General features: G+C 43.3%; 1 protein-coding gene across 2 annotated transcripts in view; it reads left to right on the top strand.

Moving 5' to 3' along the window:
• The window catches only part of LOC129830228 (TOX high mobility group box family member 2-like), a 127027-nt gene extending 102541 nt beyond the window's left edge, over positions 1–24486 (top strand). For both annotated transcript variants that reach the window (XM_055892623.1, XM_055892622.1), the window contains 5 exons: positions 15111–15338; positions 20123–20203; positions 21708–22079; positions 22454–22590; positions 23018–24486. In XM_055892623.1, coding sequence (XP_055748598.1) covers positions 15111–15338; positions 20123–20203; positions 21708–22079; positions 22454–22590; positions 23018–23057 — 858 coding nt within the window. In that variant the 3' untranslated portion in view covers positions 23058–24486. The remainder of the gene's footprint in view (positions 1–15110; positions 15339–20122; positions 20204–21707; positions 22080–22453; positions 22591–23017) is intronic.
• Positions 24487–25613: the final 1127 nt, after the last annotated feature.

Raw genomic sequence — 25613 nt, 5'->3', positions numbered from 1 at the left:
CTTAGTTAGGTCCACTGCTGGGCAAAGGCTTTTAGAAATGTCTCCTTTAGGGTTGACAGTAGTGCCATTGTACATAATATAATTATATATACAGGGTTTGGGAGTAACTGATTAAATGTAAAAAACAATGTCAGTATCTTTTCCAGAAATCATCAAGAATTCTGAGGTTTTACATTGCGAGATGCCTGCCTTGGTTGCAATGTAATCAGTTACATGCATGAATGGAATTTAAGGATTTTGGGCACTAGCCATTAGGCTAGTTGAGAAGAAATGTTGCTAGAAAAGTTCTAGCCTCAGGCTTACAGGTTACATGTAATACCAGCAAAAATATTGTAATCAGATTACAAATACTTTTTTTTTTTTTAACTAGAGAATTACTCCTTAGATTACTTTTAGATTCAGAAATTATGTATGTGGGGGAAAAAATACATTGTGACACCTTTCTGTGTTCTCAATGACATTCAATTCAACATTGAAAAAAGGCGGAAGTTTAAGTTTGTTCCACCTGAGCGAGTCTGTTACACACCAAATGCATTTGATGGATCCTTTTTATCTTCTTCTAATGCCTCTTGATGGGAAAGTAATCCAAAACTAACTGAAAGTAATCAAATTACATTTTATTTTTTATTTTTTTTATTTCACCTTTATTTAACCAGGTAGGCTAGTTGAGAACAAGTTCTCATTTGCAACTGCGACCTGGCCAAGATAAAGCATAGCAGTGTGAACAGACAACAACATAGAGTTACACATGGAGTAAACAATAAACAAGTCAATAACATGGTAGAAAAAAAAGAGAATCTATATACAATGTGTGCAAAAGGCATGAGGTAGGCAATAAATCGAGTAATTACAATTTAGCAGATTAACACTGGAGTGATAAATCATCAGATGATCATGTGCAAGAAGAGATACTGGTGTGCAAAAGAGCAGAAAAGTAAATAAATAAAAGCAGTATGGGGGGTGAGGGAGGTAAATTGGGTGGGTAGTTTACAGATGGACTATGTACAGCTGCAGCGATCGGTTAGCTGCTCGGATAGCAGATTTTTAAAGTTGTTGAGGGAGATAAAAGTCTCCAACTTCAGAGGTTTTTGCAATTCGTTCCAGTCGCAGGCAGCAGAGAACTGGAAGGAAAGGCGTCCAAATGAGGTTTTGGCTTTAGGGATGATCAGTGAGATACACCTGCTGGAGCGCGTGCTACGGGTGGGTGTAGCCATCGTGACCAGTGAACTGAGATAAGGCGGCACTTTACCTAGCATAGACTTGTAGATGACCTGGAGCCAGTGGGTCTGACGACGAACATGTAGCGAGGGCCAGCCGACTAGGGCATACAGGTCGCAGTGGTGGGTCGTATAAGGTGCTTTAGTAACAAAACGGATGGCACTGTGATAAACTGCATCCAGTTTGCTGAGTAGAGTATTGGAAGCTATTTTGTAGATGACATCGCCGAAGTCGAGGATCGGTAGAATAGTCAGTTTTACTAGGGTAAGTTTGGCGGCGTGAGTGAAGGAGGCTTTGTTCCGGAATAGAAAGCCGACTCTAGATTTGATTTTGGATTGGAGATGTTTGATATGAGTCTGGAAGGAGAGTTTGCAGTCTAGCCAGACACCTAGGTACTTATAGATGTCCACATATTCTAGGTCGGAACCGTCCAGGGTGGTGATGCTAGTCGGGCGTGCGGGTGCAGGCAGCGAACGGTTGAAAAGCATGCATTTGGTTTTACTAGCGTTTAAGAGCAGTTGGAGGCCACGGAAGGAGTGTTGTATGGCATTGAAGCTCGTTTGGAGGTTAGATAGCACAGTGTCCAAGGAAGGGCCGGAAGTAAACAGAATGGTGTCGTCTGCATAGAGGTGGATCAGGGAATCGCCCGCAGCAAGAGCAACATCATTGATGTATACAGAGAAAAGAGTCGGCCCGAGAATTGAACCCTGTGGTACCCCCATAGAGACTGCCAGAGGACCGGACAACATGCCCTCCGATTTGACACACTGAACTCTATCTGCAAAGTAGTTGGTGAACCAGGCAAGGCAGTCATTAGAAAAACCGAGGCTATTGAGTCTGCCGATAAGAATATGGTGATTGACAGAGTCGAAAGCCTTGGCCAGGTCGATGAAGACGGCTGCACAGTAATATCTTTTATCGATGGCGGTTATGATATCGTTTAGTACCTTGAGCGTGGCTGAGGTGCACCCGTGACCGGCTCGGAAACCGGATTGCACAGCGGAGAAGGTACGGTGGGATTCGAGATGGTCAGTGATCTGTTTGTTGACTTGGCTTTCGAAGACCTTAGCTAGGCAGGGCAGGATGGATATAGGTCTGTAACAGTTTGGGTCCAGGGTGTCACCCCCTTTGAAGAGGGGAATGACAGCGGCAGCTTTCCAATCCTTGGGGATCTCAGATGATACGAAGGAGAGGTTGAACAGGCTGGTAATAGGGGGTGCGACAATGGCGGCGGACAGTTTCAGAAATAGAGGGTCCAGATTGTCAAGCCCAGCTGATTTGTATGGGTCCAGGTTTTCCAGCTCTTTCAGAACATCTGCTATCTGGATATGGGTAAAGGAGAAGCTGGGGAGGCTTGGGCGAGTAGCAGCGGGGGGGGGGGGGGGGGGGGTTGTTGGCCAAGGTTGGAGTCGCCAGGAGGAAGGCATGGCCAGCCATTGAGAAATGTTTGTTGAAGTTTTCGATTATCACGGACTTATCAGTGGTGACCGTGTTATCTATTCTCAGTGCAGTGGGCAGCTGGGAGGAGTTGCTCTTGTTTTCCATGGACTTTACAGTATCCCAGAACTTTTTGGAGTTAGAGCTACAGGATGCAAATTTCTGCTTGAAAAAGCTGGCCTTTGCTTTCCTGACTGACTGCGTGTATTGGTTCCTGACTTCCCTGAACAGTTGCATATCGCGGGGGCTCTTCGATGCTATTGCAGTTCGCCACAGGATGTTTTTGTGCTGGTCGAGGGCAGTCAGGTCTGGAGTGAACCAAGGGCTATATCTGTTCTTGGTTCTGCATTTTTTGAACGGAGCATGCTTGTCTAATATGGTGAGGAAGTAACTTTTAAAGAATGACCAGGCATCCTCAACTGACGGGATGAGGTCAATATCCTTCCAGGGTACCCGGGCCAGGTCGATTAGAAAGGCCTGCTCGCAGAAGTGTTTTAGGGAGCGTTTGACAGTGATGAGGGGTGGTCGTTTGACCGTGGACCCGTGGCGGATACAGGCAATGAGGCAGTGATCGCTGAGATCTTGATTGAAGACAGCAGAGGTGTATTTGGAGGGCAAGTTGGTCAGGATAATGTCTATTAGGGTGCCCATGTTTACGGATTTAGGGTTGTACCTGGTGGGTTCCTTGATGATTTGTGTGAGATTGAGGGCATCAAGCTTAGATTGTAGGACTGCCGGGGTGTTAAGCATATCCCAGTTTAGGTCACCTAACAGAACAAACTCTGAAGCTAGATGGGGAGCGATCAATTCACAGATGGTGTCCAGGGCACAGCTGGGAGCTGAGGGGGGTCGGTAGCAGGCGGCAACAGTGAGAGACTTATTTCTGGAGAGATTAATTTTTAAAATTAGAAGTTCGAACTGTTTGGGCATAGACCTGGAAAGTATGACAGAACTTTGCAGGCTATCTCTGCAGTAGATTGCAACTCCTCCCCCTTTGGCAGTTCTATCTTGACGGAAAGTGTTATAGTTGGGTATGGAAATCTCAGAGTTTTTGGTGGCCTTCCTAAGCCAGGATTCGGACACGGCAAGGACATCAGGGTTGGCAGAGTGTGCTAAAGCGGTGAGTAAGGCAAACTTAGGGAGGAGGCTTCTGATGTTGACATGCATGAGGCGAAGGCTTTTTCGATCACAGAAGTCAACAAATGAGGGTGACTGGGGACATGCAGGGCCTGGGTTTACCTCCACATCACCCGAGGAACAGAGGAGTAGTAGGATGAGGGTGCGGCTAAAGGCTATCAAAACTGGTCGCCTAGAGCGTTGGGGACAAGGAATAAAAGGAGCAGATTTATATGCGTGGTAGAATAGATTCTGGGCATAATGTGCAGACCAGGGTATGGTGGGGCACGGGTACAGCGGAGGCAAGCCCAGGCACTGGGTGATGATAAGAGAGGTTGTATCTCTGGACATGCTGGTCTCAATGGGTGAGGTCACCGCATGTGTGGGGGGTGGGACAAAGGAGGTATCAGAGGTACGGAGAGTGGAACTACGGGGTCCATTGCAAACCAAAACAATGATAACTAGCCTGAACAACAGTATGCAAGGCATATTGATATTTGAGAGAGACATACAATAAGGCATAAAGTGATTGCAGGTCATGATTGGGAGAGCTAGCTAAAACAACAGGTGAGATAACAGCAGCTAGTCAGCTAACACAGCAACAGAAGGTAAAAATGGCGACGACTAGGCAGAGAGGGTCGGATTAACTACACACAGATCCTGAGTTAAAGCACAGAGCCGACAGATAAAACACAAATAAACAGAATGGAGTACCGTGAATTAATGGACAGTCAAGCAGGCATCAGCTATGTAGCCAAGTGATCATAGTGTCCAGGGGGCAGCCGTAGATGGAGCAGTGAGGCCTCCACTAAGCTAGCACGCGTTTAAAGTTAGTAGCCCGGGGGGTGGTCTGCTCAGACGGAGGGGGTCTGCTCAGACGGAGGCCGGTTGAGGGCACCGGTTGAGGGCACGTCTGCAGACCAGACGTGGTCATGTCGACAGAGAATCCAAGCCGGATGGCGATGGCGAAAGAGAGGTTGTGAATTGTAGAATTGTGTTTGCTGAGTTTGGGTAATCAAAAGTGCAGTTACTGATTACAATTTGGGACAGGTAACATTTAGAAAGTAACCTACCCAACCATGTGTATATATATCCTATTTAGTAGATGCTTTTATCCATATAGACTTACATTGAGAGCAGACTTTTTCATATCAGTGCCACAGTGGGATTTGAACACACAACCTTTGTGTTGCTAGCACCATAGGCTTACCAACTGAGCCACACACAACCCATCATTCATATTTTGTATGTTTAGCTCCTATCTACCTAATCTGTTATCCTTTTAAATGGAGGTTATTTGTAGATGTCATGTCTGGTGTGCAAGTTTTGTCTGTATACTGTATGTTTGAGGAAAAATGTGGTCAATATCTTTTCCATAAATCATCAAGAGTTCTGAGGTTTTCCATTGCGGAATGCCTGCCTTCGTTGCAATTTCCTGAGCCAAAGAGCCTGGGTTATAATATTAATTTCCAACCAATATAATCATGTCTTAAATACCATGTGCCACATACATTTACACTTCCTCTTCATAATTGTTTGGGCTGAACAGTATTTCCTTTTGATTTGTGTGGTTCTCTGCACATATGCCTGAATATACTCAGGGTCATGACGTTCAGTCAGACTTACTTACAGAGGAACAGTATGACATGAGTTTCCAGATGTGTGTGGTATATAGTTAAAGCATAAACGTCAGTCTCTTTTTGGTATAGGTAGGGCTATGACCATGTGACTTGACCTTGGAAAAACTCTGCCAATCTATAACCAGCATAAACCAATAACCAGTCACCACAGTTCAAGCCATGCCCACTTGGCTTTTTCGAAACCCACAAAGGCTTATAGACAACAGCTGCATTAAGCACCACTTATAAAAGTCAGTTGTTGGAAGAGTCCATTTTCCAGGGAGCTAAGGGGGTACAATAACCAGGGATGGGCAAACATTTGAAAATAAAATGGCAAACTACAATTACAAAATACCATAAAGATCAATGTATCAAAATAAACTACACAATACTTGTATTTTGAAATGTATTTAATTATAACACATGTATTTTGTATTTTAAAATACAGAAATGCATTTGCAAGTAGCCGTCCCGAACAGCATCAACATTCTCAGTAATGGTTACAGAAACGTTTTACTTGTTATGGCCGTGATATGTTGTTGTTTACCTACCATAGTTGAATGGACTGACGGTAAGTCACTCTGGTTAAGAGTGTCTGCTAAATGACCAAAATGTACAGTAAATGTATATGTGAAAATGAACAAACCAGAATGAACATGTCTAGATGACATACAGCGTGACCTAGTTCTCTTAAACCTGCTACGAAAATTCAATTTTGACAAAAGCTGTATCCCTTCTAGACAAAACCTTGTTTCGGGGCTGAGCTCATTAGAATAATACTCAGCATGCTTTGCAATTGTTTATTCTTACTTACACATTTATATTTAGTTCATTTAGCAGACGCTCTTATCACACCATAGTGCCATCAGACTTCTGATACCAATGCCGGATGAGAGGGGCCCACACAATGGTGAACCGCATTAAAAAATGATGTAGAAAAGTATTTTAAAAATACGAATACAAAAATACAGCTCTCGAAAGTATCTTCTTACGAAATACATTGAAGCCCCCCCTTCCCCATCTACATTACATGACCAAAAGTATGTGGACACCTGCTCGTCGAAGAGCTCGTTCCAAAATCATGGGCAAAAATATGGATTTGGTCCACTCTTTGCTGCTATAAGCTATAAGAGCCTCCACTCTTCTGGGAAGGCTTTCCACTAGATGTTGGAACATTGCTGCGGGGACTTGCTTACATTCAGCCACAAGAGCTTTAGTGAGGGTGGGCACTGATGTTGGGCGATTAAGCTTGGCTCGCAGTCGGCGTTCCAATTCATCCCAAAGGTGTTCGATGGGGTTTAGGTCAGGGCTCTGTGCAGGCCAGTCAAGTTCTTCCACACCATTTATGTATTGACCTTGTTTTATGCACTGGGGCATTGTCATGCTGAAACAGGATAGGGTCTTCCCCAAACTGTTGCCACAAAGTTGGAAACGCACAATCCTCTATAATGTCATTGAATGTTGTAGCGTTAAGATTTCCCTTCACTGGAACTAAGGGGCCTAACCTAGCCCATGAAAACAGCCCCAGAACATTATTCCTCATCCACCAAATTTTACAGTTGGAACTATCCATTCAGGCAGGTAGCGTTCTCCTGGCATCCACTAAACCCATGACAGGTATAGTGCTTTCAGAAATTTTTCATACCGCTTGACCTTTCCACATTTTGTTGTGTTACAGAGTTAAAAATTTATCAAATGTAGACTTGTGTGTCACTGGCCTACACACAATACCCCCTAAAGTCAAAGTGGAATTATGTTTTAATATTTTAACAAATTCATTAAAAATTAAAAGCTGAATTGTCTTGAGTCAATAAGTATTCAAGCCCTTTGTTATGGCAAGCTTACATAAGTTCAGGAGTAAAAATGTGCTTAACAAGTCACATATAAGTTGCATGGACTCATTCTGTGTGCAATAATAGTGTTTAGCATGATTTTTAATGACTAGCTCATCTCTGTAGCCCACCCATACAATTATCTGTAAGGTCCCTCAGTCAAACAGTGAATTTCAAACACAGATTCAGCCACAGAGACCAGAGAGGTTTTCCAATGCCTCGCAAAGAAGGCAAAGAAAAACTGACATTGAATATCCCTCCCTACTCATGGTGAAATTATTAATTACATTTTGGATGGTGTATCAACGCACCCAGTCACTACAAAGCTACAGGCGTCCTTCTTAACTCAGTTGCCGGAAAGGAAGGAAACCACTCAGGGATTTTACCATAAGGTGATGGAGCTGGAGGGTAAGGCTGCCGTCTTATCGGCTCGCAACCAATCATGCTATTTTTGTACATATTGTTGCTGCTACCGTCTCTTATGACCGAAAAGAGCTTCAGGACATCAGAACTGGGATTACTCACCTCAAATTGGACGAGAAGTTCTTCTTCAACGAGTCGGACGCGAGTGATATACTGCAGACACCCGACTAGGCCCCGGTCCCCGTGATTAGCCGGAGAAGGAAACAGAGATTTCGAGGCAAAAGATCAGGGTGCGTTGCGAGGATCAGGCGACAAGTGGCTAATCTGCCCATGCCTTCCATTCTGCTAGCTAACGTTCAATCGCTGTAAAATAAATGGGACGAACTGAAAGCCTGTATATCCTACCAACGGAATATTAAAAACTGTCATATTTTATGTTTCACAGAGTCGTGGCTGAACGACGACATTAAGAACATACAGCTAGCGGGTTATACACTCTATCGGCAGGACAGAACAGCAGCCTTTGGTAAGACACGGGGCGGGGGCCATTGCATTTATGTAAACAACAGCTGGTGCATGATATCTAAGGAAGTCTCAAAGTTTTCCTCGCCTGAGGAAGAGTATCTCATGATAAGCTGTAGACCACCCTATCTACCTAGAGAGTTTTCATCTGTATTTTCCGTAGCTGTCTACATACCACCACAGAGCAAAGTTGGCACTAAAACCGCACTCAATGAGCTGTATTCCTCCATAAGCAAACAGTAAAACGCTCATCCAGACGCAAACACTCCTGGTGGCAGGTGACTTTAATCAGTTTTACCGAATTTCTATCAGCATGTTATATGTGCAACCAGAGGGGAACAAATTCTAGACCACCTTTACTCCACACACGGAGACGTATACAAAGCTCTCCCTCGCCCTCCATTTGGAAAATCTGACCATAATTCTATCCTCCTGATTCCTGCTTACAAGCAAAAATTAAAGCATGAAGCACCAGTTACTCGGTCTATAAAAAAGTGGTCAGATGAAGCAGATGCTAAACTACAGGGCTGTTTTGCTAGCACAGACTAGAATATGTTCCGGGATTCTTCTAATGGCATTGAGGAGTACACCACATCAGTCGCTGGCTTTATCAATAAGTGCATCGCGGAAGTCGTCCCCACAGTGACTGTATGTACATACCCCAACCAGAAGCCATGGATTACAGGCAACATTCACACTGAGTTAAAGGGTAGAGCTGCCGCTTTCAAGGAGCGGGACTCTAACCAGGAAGCTTATAAGAAATCCCGCTATGCCCTCCTACGAACCATCAAACAGTCAAAGTGTCAATACAGGACTAAGATTGAATCGTACTACACCGGCTTCGACGCTCGTTGGATTTGGCAGGGCTTGCAAACTATTACAGACTACAAAGGAAAGCACAACCGAGAGCTGCCCAGAGACACGAGCCTACCAGACGAGCTAAGTAACTTCTACGCTTGCTTCGATGCAAGTAACACTGAAACATGCATGAGAGCATCAGCTGGTCCAGATGACTGTGTGATCACGCTCTCTGCAGCCGATGTGAGTAAGACCTTTAAACAGGTCAACAGACGGATTACCAGGACGTGTACTCTGAGCATGAGCTGACCAGCTGGCGAACAGTCATCACTGACATTTTCAACCTTTCCCTGTCTGAATCTGTAATACCAACATGTTTCAAGCAGACCACCATAGTCCCTGTGCCCAAGAACACTAAGGTAACCTTCCTAAATGACTACTGACCCATATCACTCACGTCTGTAGCCATGAAATAGTTTGAAAGGCTGGTCATGGCTCACATCAACACCATTATCCCAGAAACCCGAGACCCACTCCAATTTGCATACCGCACCAGCTCCACAGATGATGCAATCTCTATTGCACTCCACACTGCCCTTTCCCACCTGGACAAAAGGAACACTTATGTGAGAATGCTATTCATTGACTACAGCTCAGCATTCAACACCACAGTGCCCTCAAAGCTCATCACTAAGCTAAGGACCCTGGGACTTAACACCTCCTTCTGCAACTGGATTCTGGACTTCGGGCCGCCTCCAGATGGTAAGGGTTAGTAACAACACATGTGCCACGCTGATCCTCAACACGGGGGCCCCTCATGGATGCATGCTCAGTCCCCTCCTGTACTCCCTATTCACTCATGACTGCACGGCCAGGCACTACTCCAACACCATCATTAAGTTTGCTGATGACACAACAATGGTAGGCCTGATCACTGACAACGATGAGACAGCCTATACGGAGGAGGTCATAGACCTGTGGTGCAATGACAACAACCTCTCCCTCAACGTCATCAAGACAAAGGAGATGATTGTGGACTATAGGAAAAGGAGGACCGAGCATGCCCCCATTCTCATCGAGGGGGCTGTGCTGGAGCAGGTTGAGAGCTTCAAGTTCCTTGGTGTCCACATCACCAACAAACTAACATGGTCCAAGCACATCAAGACAGTCGTGAAGAGGGCACGACAAAACCTATTCCCCCTCAGGAGATGGGTTCTCAGATCCTCAAAAGGTTTTACAGCTGCACCATCGAGAGCATCCTGACAGGTTGCATTACTGCCTGGTATGGCAACTGCTCGGCCCCCGACCGCAAGGCACTACAGAGGGTAGTGTGTACGGCCCAGTACATCACTGGGGCCAAGCTTCCTGCCATCCAGGACCTCTATACCAGGCGGTGTCAGAGGAAGGCCCTAAAAATTAGACAACCTAGTCATAGACTGTTCTCTCTGCTACCGCACGGCAAGCAGTACCGGAGCGCCAGGTCTAGGTCCAAGAGGCTTCTAAACAGCTTCTACCCCCAAGCCATAAGACTCCTGAACAGCTAGTCAAATGGATACCCAGACTGTTTCAAAGCCACTTTAATAACCCTACCTGCGTGTACATAATTACCTCAATTATCTCGACACCGGTCCCCCCGCACATTGACACATTGACTCTGAACCGGTACCCCCTGTATATATTGTTATTTACTGCTATTCTTTAATTATTTGTTTTTCTTATATCATACTTTTTTTTTAGGTATTTTCTTAACTGCATTGTTGGTTAGGGCTTGTAAGTAAGCATTTCACTGTAAGGTCTACACCTGTTGTATTCAGCGCATGTGACAAATAAAATTTGATTTGATTTGACTTGACTTTATAACAGTGACAGAGTTTAATGGCTGTGATAGTAGAAAACTGAGGATGGATCAACAATATTGTCGTTACTTGTCACGTTCGTCATAAAGATCGGAACAAGGTGCAGCGTGGTATGCGTACATTTTTCTTTTATTAAAGAAAGAACACTGAACAAACTAACAAAACAAGCGAAACGTGAAGCTATATGAATAGTGCAGACAGGCAACTTAACATAGAATAAGAACCCACCAACACCAAAGGGAAATGGCTATGTAAATATGATCCCCAATCAGAGACAACGACAAACAGCTGCCTCTGATTGGGAACCATATCAGGCCACCATAAACATACAAATACCTAGACCTACAAAACCCTAGACATACAAAACCCTAGACAATACAAAACCCCTAGACAATACAAAAACTAGCGTATCCACCCTAGTCACACCCTGACCTAACCAAAATATAAAGAAAACAGAGATATTTCAGGTCAGGGCGTGACATTACTCCACAATAATAACCTAGTTGACACAGTGATAACATATTGCAAAACATGCATCCTGTTTGCAAACAAGGCACTAAAGTAATACTACAAAAAAATGTGGCGAAGTAATTAACTTTTTGTCCTGAATACAACATGTTAGGTTTGGGGCAAATCCAATTTAACACATTACTGAGTACCACTCTCCATATTTTCAAGCATAGTGGTGGCTGCATCATGTTTTGGGTATGCTTGTAATTGTTATGGCCCGGGGAGTTTTTCAGGATAAAAAATTATTGGAAAGGAGCTAAGCACAGGCAAAAGTCTAGATGAAAATCTGGTTCAGTCTGCTTTCCACTAGACACAGGGAGATGAATTCACCTTTCAGCAGGATAATAACCTAAAACACAAGGCTAAATTTACGCTGGAGTTGCTTACCAAGAAGACAGTGAATGTTCCTGAGTGGCCGAGTTACAGTTTTGACATCAATGTACTTGGAATCTATGGCAAGACCTGAAAATGGTTGTCTCGCGATGATCAACAACCGATTGGACAGAGCTTGAAGAATTTTGAAAAGATTCATGTGTAAAAGTTGCACAATCCAGGTGTGGAAAGCACTTAGAGACTTACCCAGAAAGACTCACAGCTGTAATCGCTGCCAAAGGTTCTTCTACAAAGTATTGACTCAGAGGTGTGAATACTTATTGAAATTAGATATTTATGTATTTTATTTTCAATAAATTTGCGTTGTGGAGTATTGTGTGAGAATTTTATTTTATTTTATCAATTTTGAAGTCAGACTGTAACACAGCAAAATGTGGAATAAGTCAAGGGGTATGAATATGTACTTTCTGAAGGCACTGTACACATTCCCACCCATTTGAAAGTGATACACAGCCCTTGGGAGACGTTTTAGAGATAACCTTACTCTTTCTGGGTTCCATTTTGCTTTTCATTTGATGTGTAAATATACGTATGTGCTGGGTCCTCTGATTAAACAGCCACTCCCTCTCTCTCTCCGTCCCCCTCTCTCCAGTTTTGACAGTGACGCAGGTATCAGGCTGTCAAATCTAATCTCGTCTTCTCTGCACAGTGCTGTCCATGCAGAATTACAGCAACCCCTCCCCCTTCCCCATCATCCTCTTCCCCTCTCTTCCTCTCCACATTTCTGACAACAGCAATGCTGATTGTATGGACCTAGAGCTGACACTTTCAAATCCAGGCCTAGACTTGCGAACTGAAAATCTATTTACCATCTATGTACAATTTTGTTATATGTTTATAGTATAGTGCAATCAGCAGTCGGGGACTGTGTGGTGTAGTGGTTGGAGAGTGGCCATTTCTATTTTGATCTGGAAACAAAACTGCACATATTATAACTGCAGGTTCAGTTAATTTGAACGACCATCTTGCTTTATGCCATCAGTAAGCTGCTTTTACTGTACAACGGCACTGACACTTGACCGTATAGGCTACCCAGCTTTACAAATGATATTCATCCGTTCCATTTCATCAGTATTCTATTCCATCTGAGTTGATGTTCCATTGAAGTTTTGTTTCTTCTCTGTCTAGTGTAGCCAACTATCATACTGTATACAGAGAGAAGAGAGAATTTCCTTCTTTATTTTTCTCTGACGGGTTGCTGTGCTTTGCCATTTATAAATATAAATGATTTTTCCTGGAAATGATTTTGCTTTTCAGTTTGTCATTTCATTACCTCTAGTCCAATTTATTCAGCTTTCACATCAAAGGCAGAGGGGAACAGATGTCATTTCAAAGCTTTTTTTGCCTAATTGCATAAAAGTGGAAGTTTTTTTATTTTTTATGAAACCACACACTCATGGAGAAAAAAAATGTATACTGTCTTAACCAGAGAGAGAGAGAGAGAGAGAGAGAGAGAGAGAGAGAGAGAGAGAGAGAGAGAGAGAGAGAGAGAGAGAGAGAGAGAGAGAGAGAGAGAGAGAGAGAGAGAGAGAGAGAGAGAGAGAGATGAGTGCATTTTCACTTTGAATGGGGTATCTTCATTAATTTCCACATCACATCCAAAGTTATATTCAAGTGACCCTTTTTTATACGCAAGCGTTTGCGAGTCTCCGATTCTGATTAGCTAATTTCATGCTGTGTGGAAGATATTGTTTCAAATGGTTTCTTAAACAATGCCATTTCAAAGGCAATCATTTCTGTTTAGAAAGCGCAGTTAAAAGGAAAGATGATTGTATGAAATGGGAATGCTTTCAACATCCTAGAGTTGCCATTTGATAGTTGCTAGTCAAGTGATCATTCAGAATTATTTCACATGGTTTGTGTCCCTGATTGCCTGATGATACTAGAGCAGTATGGATCAATGTTTTTTTTCACAGAACATTTTCAAAGTAGTTTGTCAAATCTAACACAATGGTAACATAAACATGACATTTGGAGATAAATAGATTGTATAGTCTTATATGACGGTGACTACACTACCTGAAAAATGCCCTTAAAATGGTCACTTGAGTCATGGGTTCAGCCTTATATTAAGAATGCATGCATCTTTCATTCCACACAATCATAGATGATCATTATATATTTGGTAATTATGTAGGCTATCAAATGTGATTATTTTTCTTTATGGTCACCAGGACTCTTAATGGCACATCAAGCCGCAGTCACTTCTCCTTTCCGTCCTCCATTAGCTACAGCCTCTCTCCACTTGATGTTTTTCTCCCTCCTCAAATGGTTGATGGGTTCTACTCACATCAGGAGGAATGCAATTTCCATAAAGAATCACACCGAGGCTAAGTTGACCTGGATTTGACTTCTTCGAAGCTTTATGTGCCAGGTGACTAATGTCTTCATAAACATTTGATAGACGTCAATGTCGAATATAGAAGAAAGCTGTACTTTACTGTGGAAAATATATTATGATGGCTGTTTATGATTATTCTTAATGAACCAAGCGGTTAGCTCTTACAAGGTGTCATGTGGTCTTATTTTTCCTGCAAATTACTATTTAGAGCTGCAGTTTGGAATTCGTCTGCTCAAATCCTTTCGATATTCTCACCTGTCACTCATCTGGCAATCATTTCATGGCCACCTAACCATCCCAAGCTTTCCATTGACTCGCTTATCCTCTCTCCTCACCTAGAAACAAAAACATTTCAAACAAATGCAGAGTCAAGCATATAGTGTGAATGAGTAGTATAAAACAACATTTAGTTGTGATAAGGTTCTACCTAGTGTCCTCCTCTCTCCTTCAGACCATGGCGCTCTGCCCAGTCTCTCTACCTCAGGTCGTGTCCTTAAATGTAACCGTACTCTGGGGGAGGTAGATAGACTCAGGTGATGGTGTCCAAAAATGTCAGCCGCCATTCACCCTCGTCCTCAGTAACTGATTTGTTTTCTTTCTCTTCTCAGAAGAAGGGGCTTTTGGTTTCTCAGAACCCTCCTCTAATTTGTTCTTTGTGTACTCTTGTTTGTGAAGGGTACCGCCCGAGCAGTCCTGTTCCATCGATGTTGTATTTGTGATTAATACAACAGTGTTGCTCTCCTTCCTTGTCGAGGGTTTTCCCTACAAGGAAATATCTGACCTGTCTTTCCACTGTCTTGTTGGGGATACCATTGTGAGAAGATTGGTTCAAGTTCTGTTTCTTTCGATACAGGGCTTTTACAATGACAGTCCCCCTTCCCTACCATTTACCTAGAAAACAAAAGATTAAGGTACCATCTACATCTCAGCTTCCACAGTTATCTGTTATCATTTTAGAATGACTAACCATGGAAGTAGAATAGGCGGAACCACTATAAACCTTTTTTATTGAGATCAGCATTTGTTGGGACTTTAATGTCAGTCGTTGCTTACAATCCTCTCTCTGCCTCTTTCCCTCCCTTCTCCTTTCCTCTCGCCCTTCCAGATAGGGGAGAAGCGGCCCTCCTCGGAGATGACGAAGCCCAAGCCCAAACCGCAGAAGAAGAAGAAGAAAAAGGACCCCAACGAGCCGTCGAAGCCCGTGTCAGCCTACGCCCTCTTCTTCAGGGACACCCAGGCGGCCATCAAGGGCTCCAACCCCAACGCCACGTTCGGGGATGTGTCCAAGATCGTGGCCTCCATGTGGGACAGCCTGGGCGAGGAGCAGAAACAGGTACACACACACATACACACATTGCTGAGTTCCCAGCAGATGGAGCCAGTGGACTAGCAGATAGAACTCACCTTAATGAGCTAGTTCTGCTCTTTTCTAAAGAAAATCAGTCTGTTTATCCTCGGTTCCTTGACTCTGATTAAAATTATTTTATTTATAAAAAATGTATTTGAGCCAAAGAGGAAACACAAGAAGAGCCTCCATGTGTAGCAGCAACAGTTGAACATTAAATTGATGTAGTCAAATTAAGTTAGACATTTTACACACAAACCTGTTTTTGACAGACAAAACACCCACTGCAATGGTGTACCTCTTTCTAACTGTCCTGACAGCAGCTGATATAGAGTAGAGCCTATCATGTGAGTTCTAATCTAGAATGGAATATTACATTTCCCCTGTATTGTATTTTAGGGCAAGGTACTAACTAAGTTGCCTGAAGCGACACCCACAGCAGTTGTTGTCATCTGGATTTTCAATTGAAAGCAGTTGAAGTTACATTTTATTATGTAGGATACAAAGATGGGAGGGATGGGGGACATTTTCAAGTCTTACCATAGCTTTCAAGCCGATTTAAGTCAAAACTGTAACTAGGCCACTCAGGAACATTCAATGTCATCTTGGTAAGCAACTCCTGAATATATTTTGCCTTGTGTTTTAGGTTATTGTCTCCTGAAAGATGAATTTGTCTACCAGAGCTTGTTGGAAAGCATACGGATCCTCTAGTATTTTGCCTGTGCTTAGCTCTATTCTGTTTCTTTTTATCCCAAAAACACCCTGTTCCTTGCCGATGACAAGCATACACAAAACATGATGCATCCCACCGCCATGCTTGAAAATATGAAGAGTGGTACTCAGTGATGTTTTGTGTTGGATTTGCCCCAAACATGTATTCAGGACATAAAGTTGAATTATTTTTTACTGCAGTTTTACTTTAGTGCCTTATTGCAAACAGGATGCATGTATTGGAATTGTTTTATTATGTACAGGCTTCCTTCTTTTCGATCTGTCATATAGGTTAGTATTGTGGAGTAATTACAATGTTGTGTAATTAATATCTTCACCTTGCTCAAAGGGATATTCAATGTCTGCTTTTTTAAATGTATTTTATCTGCCAATAGGTCCCTTCTTTGCGAGACATTGGAAAACCTCCAGGGTCTTTGTGGTTGAATCTGTGTTTGAAATTCCTTACAGAAAATTGTCTGTGGAGTACAGAGATTAGGTAGTCATTCAAAAGTCACATAAAAATCTGTCAGTTTAAGTGAGATCTGAGAGATCTGTCTTTTGGCATTGGATGCGTCTCAATCCACCACATCCACCGATGTCACACTTCCGCATCTGTGGTGAAAGGTGGCAGAGCTAGAGCTGTGTTTGTCAGACCATGAGACATCCCGAAAATTGGTCTTCTCACAAATTGGCCTACAAACTATTATGACCCTTCTATGGAAAGATGAGACTCTCACTAACACGATGGTATTCTCCGTTTTGCTACAACCCCCACAAGCGTCTTGGAACTTGTCTGAAGTTGGTACAGTCGATCTGCCAACTCCTGTCTGTAACATCCGAACAGTTTGGGCTACAAACTAATGTAACCCTTTGTGAAAATGTGAGACTCTCACAAACACGGAGATGTAGTTGTTTTGCTCTAGGATGCCCACAGGCCTCACAAGACTTGTCTGAAGGTCCCCCGTTACTAGTTTAAAAAATGAATGGAAGTACAGTATACAGTTCATGTCAGAGCAAAAACCAAGCCATGAGGTCAAAGAAATTGTCCCAAGAGCACTGAGACAGAATTGTGTCGAGGCACAGATCTGGGGAAGGGTACCAAAAAGTGTCTGCAGCATTGAAGGTTCCCAATAACACTGTGGCCTCCATCATTCTTAAATGGAAGAACTTTGAAACCATCAAGACTCTTCCTAGAGCTGGTCGCCTGGCTAAACTGAGCAACTGGGGAAGAAGGGCCTTGGTCAGGGAGGTGACCAAGAACCCAATGATCACTCTGACAGAGCTCCAGAGTTCCTTTGTGGAGATGGGAGAACCTTCCAGATAGACAACCATCTCTGCAGCATTCCACCAATCAGGCCTTTATGGTAGAGTGGCCAGACGGAAGCCACTCCTCAGATAAAGGCACATGACTGCCAGCTTGGAGTTTGCCAAAAGGCACCTAAATACTCTCAGACCATGAGAAACAAGATTATCTGGTCTGATGAAACCAAGATTGAACTCTTTGGCCTGAATGCCAAGCGTCACATCTGGAGGAAACCTGACACCATCCCAACGTTGAGGCATGGTGGTGGCAGCGGCATGCTGTGGGGATGTTTTTCAGCTGCAGGGACTGGGAGACTAGTCAGGATCAAGTGAAAGCTGAACGGATTAAAGTACAGAAAGATCATTGATGAAAACCTGCTCCAGAGAGCTCAGGACCTCAGACACAAGGCAAAGTTTCACCTTCCAACAGGAGAACGACCCTAAGCACACATCCAAGACAAAGCAGGATTTGTTTCGGGACAAGTGTCTGAATGTCCTTGAGTGCTCCAGCCAGAGCCTGGACTTGAGCCTGATCGAACATCTCTGGAGAGACCTGAAAATAGCTGTTCAGCAACGCTCCCCATCCAACCTGACATAGCTTGAGAGGATCTGTAGAGAAGAATGGGAGCAACTCCCCAAATACAGGTGTGTCAAGCTTGTAGAGTCATACCCAAGAAGACTTGAGGCTGTTATCGCTGCCAAAGGTGCTTCAACAAAGTACTGAGTAAAGGGTCTGAATACTTATGTAAATTTGATATTTCCGTTTTTTTTTTATGCATTTCCTCAATAAAAATATAAACTGTTTTTGCTTTGTAATTATGGGGTATTATGTGTAGATTGATGATGGGGGGGGAACTATTTAATCCATTTTAGAATAAGGCTGTAACAAAACAAAATGTGGAAAAAGTCAAGGGGTCTGAATACTTTCCGAATGCACTTCATATGGAGACTGTTAAAGGTCTTGCTCACATCGGCTACAGAGAGGGGGATCACACAGTCGCCCGGAACAGCTGGTGCTCTCATGCATGCCTCAGTGTTGCTTGCCTCGAAGCGAGCATAAAAGGCATTTAGCTCATTTAGTAGGCTCACGTCACTGGGCAGCTCTGGGTTTCCCTTTGAAGTCCGTTATAGTTTTCAAGCCCTGCGACATCCGACAAGCGTCAGAGCCAGTGTAGTGGAATTCAATCTTAGTTCTGTATTGACACTTTGCCTGTTTGATGGTTTGTCTGAGGGTATAGCGGGATTTCTTATAAGTGTCCGGGTTGGTGTCCCGCTCCTGGAAAGCAGCAGCTCTGGCTTCTGGTTGGGATATGGCTTCTGGTTGGGATATGTATGTATGGTTACTGTGGGGATGATGTCGTCAATGCACTTATTGATGAAGCCAGTGACTGATGTGGTGTACTCCTCAATGCCATTGGATGAATCCCAGAACATATTCCAGTCTGTGCTAGCAAAACAGTCCTGTAGAGTAGTAGCTGCGTCATCTGACCACTTCCATATTGAGCAAGTAACTGGTACTTCCTGCTTTAGTTTTTGCTTGTAAGAATCAGGAGGATAGAATTATGGTCAGATTTGCCAAATGGAGGGCGAGGGAGACCTTTGTATGCGTCTCCGTATGTGGAGTAAAAGTGGTCTAGAGTTTTTTTTCCTCTGGTTGCACATGTGACATGCTGGTAGAAATTAGGTAAAACGGATTTAAGTTTGCCTGCATTAAATTCCCCGGTCACTAGGAGCGCCGCCTCTGGATGAGCGTTTTCTTGTTTGCTTATGGCGGTACAGTATACAGCTCGTTGAGTTTGGTCTTAGTACCAGCATCGGTTTGTGGTGGTAAATAGACATCTACGAATAATATAGATGAGAACACTCTTGGTAGATAGTGTGGTCTACAGCTTATCGTGAGGTATTCTACCTCAGGCAAGCAATACCTCGAGACTTCTTTAATATTAGACAGCACCAGCAGTTATTGACAAATAAACACACACCCCCTCCACTCGTTTTACCAGACGTAGCTGCTCTGTCCTGCCAATGCACTGAGAAGCCAGCCAGTTCTATATTATCCGTGTCGTCGTTGAGCCATGTCTCGGTGAAACATAATATATTACAGGTTTTAATGTATCGTTGCTGGGATAGTCTTAATCGTAGATCGTTCAGTTTGTTTTCCAATGATTGTGGTGGTTTACCTACCAATGGTGCCATCTACCCCACAACTCTTCTCTCCTGGGGTTTACTGGGCTTGTTATTTACAACCCCCCTCAACATACACACAGACCAACATGCACGCACACAAAAATGTACACACACAGGCACGCATGTGCACGCACGTGGGTTCACACCACACGTACGCGCACACACAAACACACACATACAAACAATAGGATTTTAAACATAACTGATGCACTTGATTGGAGCACGAAAGCATTGGCCACATTTAGAATTCACATGATGCAATGTCTGTTGTAGCGCTAAAATTATGGAGAGTTCGAGTGTTAATTTTTCTTCTATATAAACAATGTGTGGGCGGCAGCTAGCCTCACGGTTAAGCCCGTAGCTGAAAGATCGTTGGTTCAAATCCCTGAGCCGACAGGGTGAAAAATCTGGCTGTTCCCTTGAGCAAGGCACTTAACCCTAATTGCTTTGGATAAGAGCAGGTGCTAAATGACTGTGGAGGAAGACCTCTTGAAATGATGTATGGAAAGGGAAACATTTGTGAGTATGTCTGTGTAGACCTCTTCTCATTTTCCTTCTTCTTTGATTTCCAGGCGTACAAGAGGAGAACCGAGGCGGCCAAGAAAGAGTACCTGAAAGCCCTTGCCACGTACAGAGCGAGTCTGGTTTCCAAGGTAACACTTATGACACACCAGGCTTGCTTAGAGTGATGATGGATTGGATGGAAAATCTTGGCTAATGGCGGGGGAGGGGCTAAAGAAGAGTGGAGGTGGGGTGTTGCAACAATACTCTATACCATAGGGACAATACCTTATTTCCATAGGTTGGGGGTTGGGACAGTTGTTCTGATAGAGGAAGGTCATACTATTCTCTCCCTTATGCACAAACAGATATGAAGTTATTAAGCTTTGTTAGAAAGGGAGTTTAGTGATTTTAGTGCTTGCGAAGCATACTGTATATATGCCCTGTGTATACAGTATGTATGTATGTATGTATGCCCTATATGTACACAGTATTTCATTGAGCCAATATCTTTGTCTGTCGTTACATGAAATGTTAATTCTGTCTGGTCTGTCCAGACATAGTCCTATGTTTCTCCACAGCTGAGCTATGCCTGTTCATACAAGACACATGAATGGAACTAATGGTTTATTCTTGTTATTGATGCATCCATCATGTCTTCTGTTTCACTGCTTATACAAGAATGTGCATCCAATTCAATACTACACATAATTGGGTTTTTGTTGCATTTTCTCCGCGTGACACCTCACTGCTAATTTAGATTTATGGCTTTCTCCTTTTTGCCTATGAGTAATGGCGCCCTATCTCCTGTGCAGCAACATGGATAGGAAGGAAGGAAGGAATGGTGGAATTGCATTGTTTAGTGCCGTGTCGCGTTAACAGGCCACAATGTAGCGTCTGGGAGATTCCTTTTGTCATTCCATTTGTTCTCCTGGCACACAGTCTCATTTCCCTCTCTGTGTGTGTGTGTGTGTGTGTGTGTGTGTGTGTACGCCCTCTCTATTCCCATCCAACTGTCATGGTGTCCACTGATCATTATATGGTGGCACAATTCATACAAATGGGCTCCATTACCCCTGTAATCAACACTGATAGGTGCAGATAAGCAATCTGACAGCTCATCATAGGGTCTGGGTTGGGTGTGGGTTGGGGGGCGGGGGCAAGACGAGGGCTGCACCTGCTCTGAATGATTCACCCACGATATACATAAAGAGCTTATAAGTCGCATGATACATGACCTAGCAGTTCTGGGTTGCATTCATTAGGGTACGACACAGAAGCAAACAGGCCAAAATAGGGGAGGTACTATCTGAACTTGTCCAATAAGAAACATTGGTTTACATTTTGCATCACGCAAAATGTCAAAATGTTTTACTATGTTGTGCCTTAATGAATACAATCCTGAATAACACTGACTGGGGCTAAGGCTTGTAAACTAGTCTCTTTCTGCTGTGGCCATTGTAGTCAAAGATAATAGGAAGAGTTGAATGAATGTGTTTGACTAATTTATTCCATAGATGAGAGATGAGTTTTAGGGGGAGAGTCCACTCTCCAACAGTATATGAAATCATGACATTTTTACACATTTACACATATAACTATTTGTGCTTTCTCTAACTCTTGCTACTCCCTATTTCTTTTGTTTCTCCCCTCCAGACCTACGACGACCCTGTCGAACCAAAAAGTGCCCAAAGTAGCCAGCCCTCCCACATGCTGCCCCCCAAGCAGCCCTTGTACAGCATGCCTCCGCAGCCCTCCTCCCCCTACGGTCTGGGCCCCGGCTCCTTCCCCCTGTCGGACCTGCAGAGCTTCGCCGGGCCGCCCCGCCATGCCCTGACCCGGACCCTCAGCCAATCCCAGATGCTGCCGCCCAGCATGAGTGCCTCTCCCCCCTCCCCCTTCCAGATCAGCCCGCCCCTTCACCCCTCCCAGCTCGCCCTGCACCAGAGCTCTCTGCGCATGCAGCAGGTCCAGTCGCACTCAATGGGGCTCCAGGGGTCTCTGCACTCACCTCCTCTCAGCCAACAGGTTAGTCCTATCTCTGTTCTTTAGTGTTCAGTCCTGTAGTGTTGTGGAAACATTTGAAATAGGTGATAGAGCACTGATATAATGTTTGCTTTAAGGATCTCATAACACCGGGTGATTGGACTATTATTAATAATAGGAAAAACCTTAAAGACGATTGGTATACATTCTGATCCTAGATCTGCACCAGGGTTAGGGATCAATTCGAAATGAAGCTAGTGTCCACTTACTCACCAACTTAAAGTAAACTTAGAGCATTACCCCATTGCCTGCAGTGGACGTGAACCTCTTCCTATTGGGCACTCCAACCACATTGGAACATTTGAAATGGTAGTGGTTTCTAAGAGAGCACCCTTCTGTTTCCCCTTCTGCTCCAGGGGTTCTCTCACATTCAGGACTACCAGAACAGTGTGGGTGGGTCTCAGTCTCCTGGGGCGCCCAACCCAGGGCATGGACAGAAGCCAGACTGGGATGCCGAGTACTGCAACCGGGACTGTGGGCCCAACCACTGCAGGTGATCACGTTGTGATAACCTAGTATACTGGGACGAGGAACAGTTTTATCAACAGTGCTTTGCCAGATGAGTGAGGCTTGAGGCTGAGTCGTACTGTTTATTCAAAAGCGGTAGTAGTGAAATAACACTTTTCCCTACACCGTGAGAAAGTGTGACATCCAATGAAGTTTCCCTTTGTTTGACTTAGTACACATTGTTATATGGAATGTAGGCATTTGAGCATGCATGCATTCTTCCAGCACAAGATCATGCAACGTCACTGTTCATTCACTTCCACTGCTATGCTAGTGAGACACAACTACTTTGCCACCAAATAAATAATACAGAATTGAAGAAATAGTTTTAAGACTGCCATTCAATGCATTGGTTTCTGGACCAACATTTGCCTGTTTTGACAGCATCTTCTCTTTGTTCTGTTCATCGGCAGTGGCATGGGAGTTCGGGACAAGCCTCTCTACCTCACTTGAAGCTGGTGGACCTCCAAAAGTCAAGACTCCAGGGAGTTTTCCAACATTCATTAACAACATCAATGTATCTTTTTCCTCCGGCTTATTTTTTTCTGAAGGATTTTTAAAATCCCAAAGACTGCTACTACTTCACCTTTTTGCCAAGCACTTAGACTGGACAGGAGCCTTGCTTATTTTTTCCATGAACGTTCCATTTTGTGGGGGGTTGAGCTTTAAGCTCACATCAACATACTATACACAAACCCCCCCCAAAAATGTCTGTCTTTGTTTTGACAAAGGGGTCGTTGTAGGTCTGGAGGGGAGAAACACAAGTGTCCCGTTTTTCTTTTCTCAGAGTGATTGTAAATATCTACCAAGATGGAACCTGGCCCCCTATGCCCAGATGTGTGTATCTAACCGCAGTCCCCTTGCTTTTTACATTATTTTGTCTGGTTATGTGATTTTTGTGCGGCCTGGATTCAGTGAGGGAATACACACTAAATCTGATCCCAGATCTGTTTGTGCTGTCTTTGCAACTCCAATGGTGACATTGGCCATATAAGTTGTCAAGACAGCACAAACAGATCTGGTACCAGGCTAACTCCTCTAATGAAGAGAGAAATACAAAGACTGCAAATGATTCAGTTCCCCAGTTGTTATTGGGGGCTCTTTGAGAGAGAGTGTCTGTGTCTGAAATGGTACCCTATTCCCTATCTAGGGCACTACTCTAGTCAAAAGTAGTGCACTAGATGAGGAATAGGGAGCCATTTTGGACACCCTTTACACTGGCCTCAGGATGTTACTGGACTGAAGAGGTCAAAGGTGAAACCTCTCCCTTAGTTTAAACCTCTCCTGGTCCAGCGGACCATGCCCCCCCCCAATCCCCAACACCACTTGCTAAATGTGAAATGTTACTAAAGATAAAAACATAACAGTGGGTTTTAAAGTTTTTGACTAGTTTCATTAGGTGTTTTAGAATTGTGTTGATTTTATCTTTATAATTTGTTGTGAAAAAAAAAATGCATTTAATTCTTAAAACCTTTTAGTTTTTCACTGTAGCACAATTTAAGTTTCTATGGTATGGTTGCCAGGTAGATATTTCATTTGCGCACAAACCTGCCAAAAGTACTTATTTTATTTGTAAAGACAGCGATGAGAGAACCCATTTCCTTTAGTTGAAGAACATGTTTCACAATATAGTAATGCTATTTAATTCGGTTGACAGATTTCTAATCTATTTATGAATGATATGAAGTAAAGTTTTGGCTTGTTTTCATCAGGGTGCATTATTATTATTATTATTAAATTCCATGGTAATTTGAATAATTATTATTTGTACATCACTTCTTGCTGGTGCATTGACTTTTTGTCAGCATTTGGTTAATTCTGTGTTGCAATGCTTCTTTTGTTTTCTTTTGTGTGTAATTAAAAAAAATAAGTGGAAAATAAACTGTTTGCCTCTGCTTATGTTCTTATTAGGTTTATCACATTTACATGGTGAGGCTAGCGAGTGAAAGGCTAGTTCCTCTCAAGGCTTGGCAGCCTCACGTCATAGGCCAAATTTTTCACCCTTCTGAGATGTGTGCATTTGCACACTTTCTCGTGAGGATTTTACAATGGTGGAAACTTCTTCCAACCAATGCTTATACCAATCTTGTATGTTTTGTTATGTGCACATATCAGTTATTTAGCTGCTAGTTGTCTGAACCAATGTAGATGTCTTTGTTCACTTAGCATGTTTTCATTTTCATCAGGTTAGACTATGAAGATGAGAAGACTATAAGAGTTGATGCAGTGCGCACGGTAATGCTAGGCCTAGCTGAAAATATAAAAAACACTTATGAATTTCACAGATGGATTAGAGTTAGAAAATACATTTAATCTATCATCCCTCCCCCTCCAACCTCTCTTTCTCTCTCTCTCTCTCTCTCTCTCAGACACACACAAAACATATAACTGTAAAACATGATAATATAGTGCCCTCTAGTGTTAGCTTTGGACATGTTTTTAAACAATAACACCTAAAAAAATGTATAGTGAACATTACACTCACAAAAATTTCAAAACAATAAAGACATCTCAAATGTCATATTATGTCCAAATAGTTAAAGTACAGAAGGGAAAATAAATCAACATAAATATGGGTTGTATGGTGTTTGTTCTTCATTGGTTGCCCTTTTCTTGTGGCAACAGGTCACAAATATTGCTGCTGTGAATGGCACACTGGGGTATTTCACCCATTAGATATGGGAGTTTATCAAAATTCGGTTTGTTTTTGAATTCTTTGTGGTTCTGTGTAATCTGAAGGAAATATATGTCTCTAATATGGTCATACATTTGGCAGGAGGTTAGGAAGTGCAGCTCTGTTTCCACCTCATTTTGTGCGGGCAGTGTGCACATAGCATGTCTTCTCTTGAGAGACAGGTGTGCCTACGGCAGCCTTTCTCAATAGCAAGGCTATGCTCACTGAGTCTGTACATTGTCAACGTGTTCCTTAAATATGGGTCAGTCACAGTAGTCAGGTATTCTGTCACTGTGTACTCTCTGTTTAGGGCCAAATAGCATTCTAGTTTGCTC

The sequence above is a fragment of the Salvelinus fontinalis genome, chromosome 31, assembly GCF_029448725.1.
Source record: "Salvelinus fontinalis isolate EN_2023a chromosome 31, ASM2944872v1, whole genome shotgun sequence".
Lineage (NCBI taxonomy): Eukaryota > Metazoa > Chordata > Actinopteri > Salmoniformes > Salmonidae > Salvelinus > Salvelinus fontinalis.
This window is presented reverse-complemented; position numbering and strand designations above follow the sequence as displayed.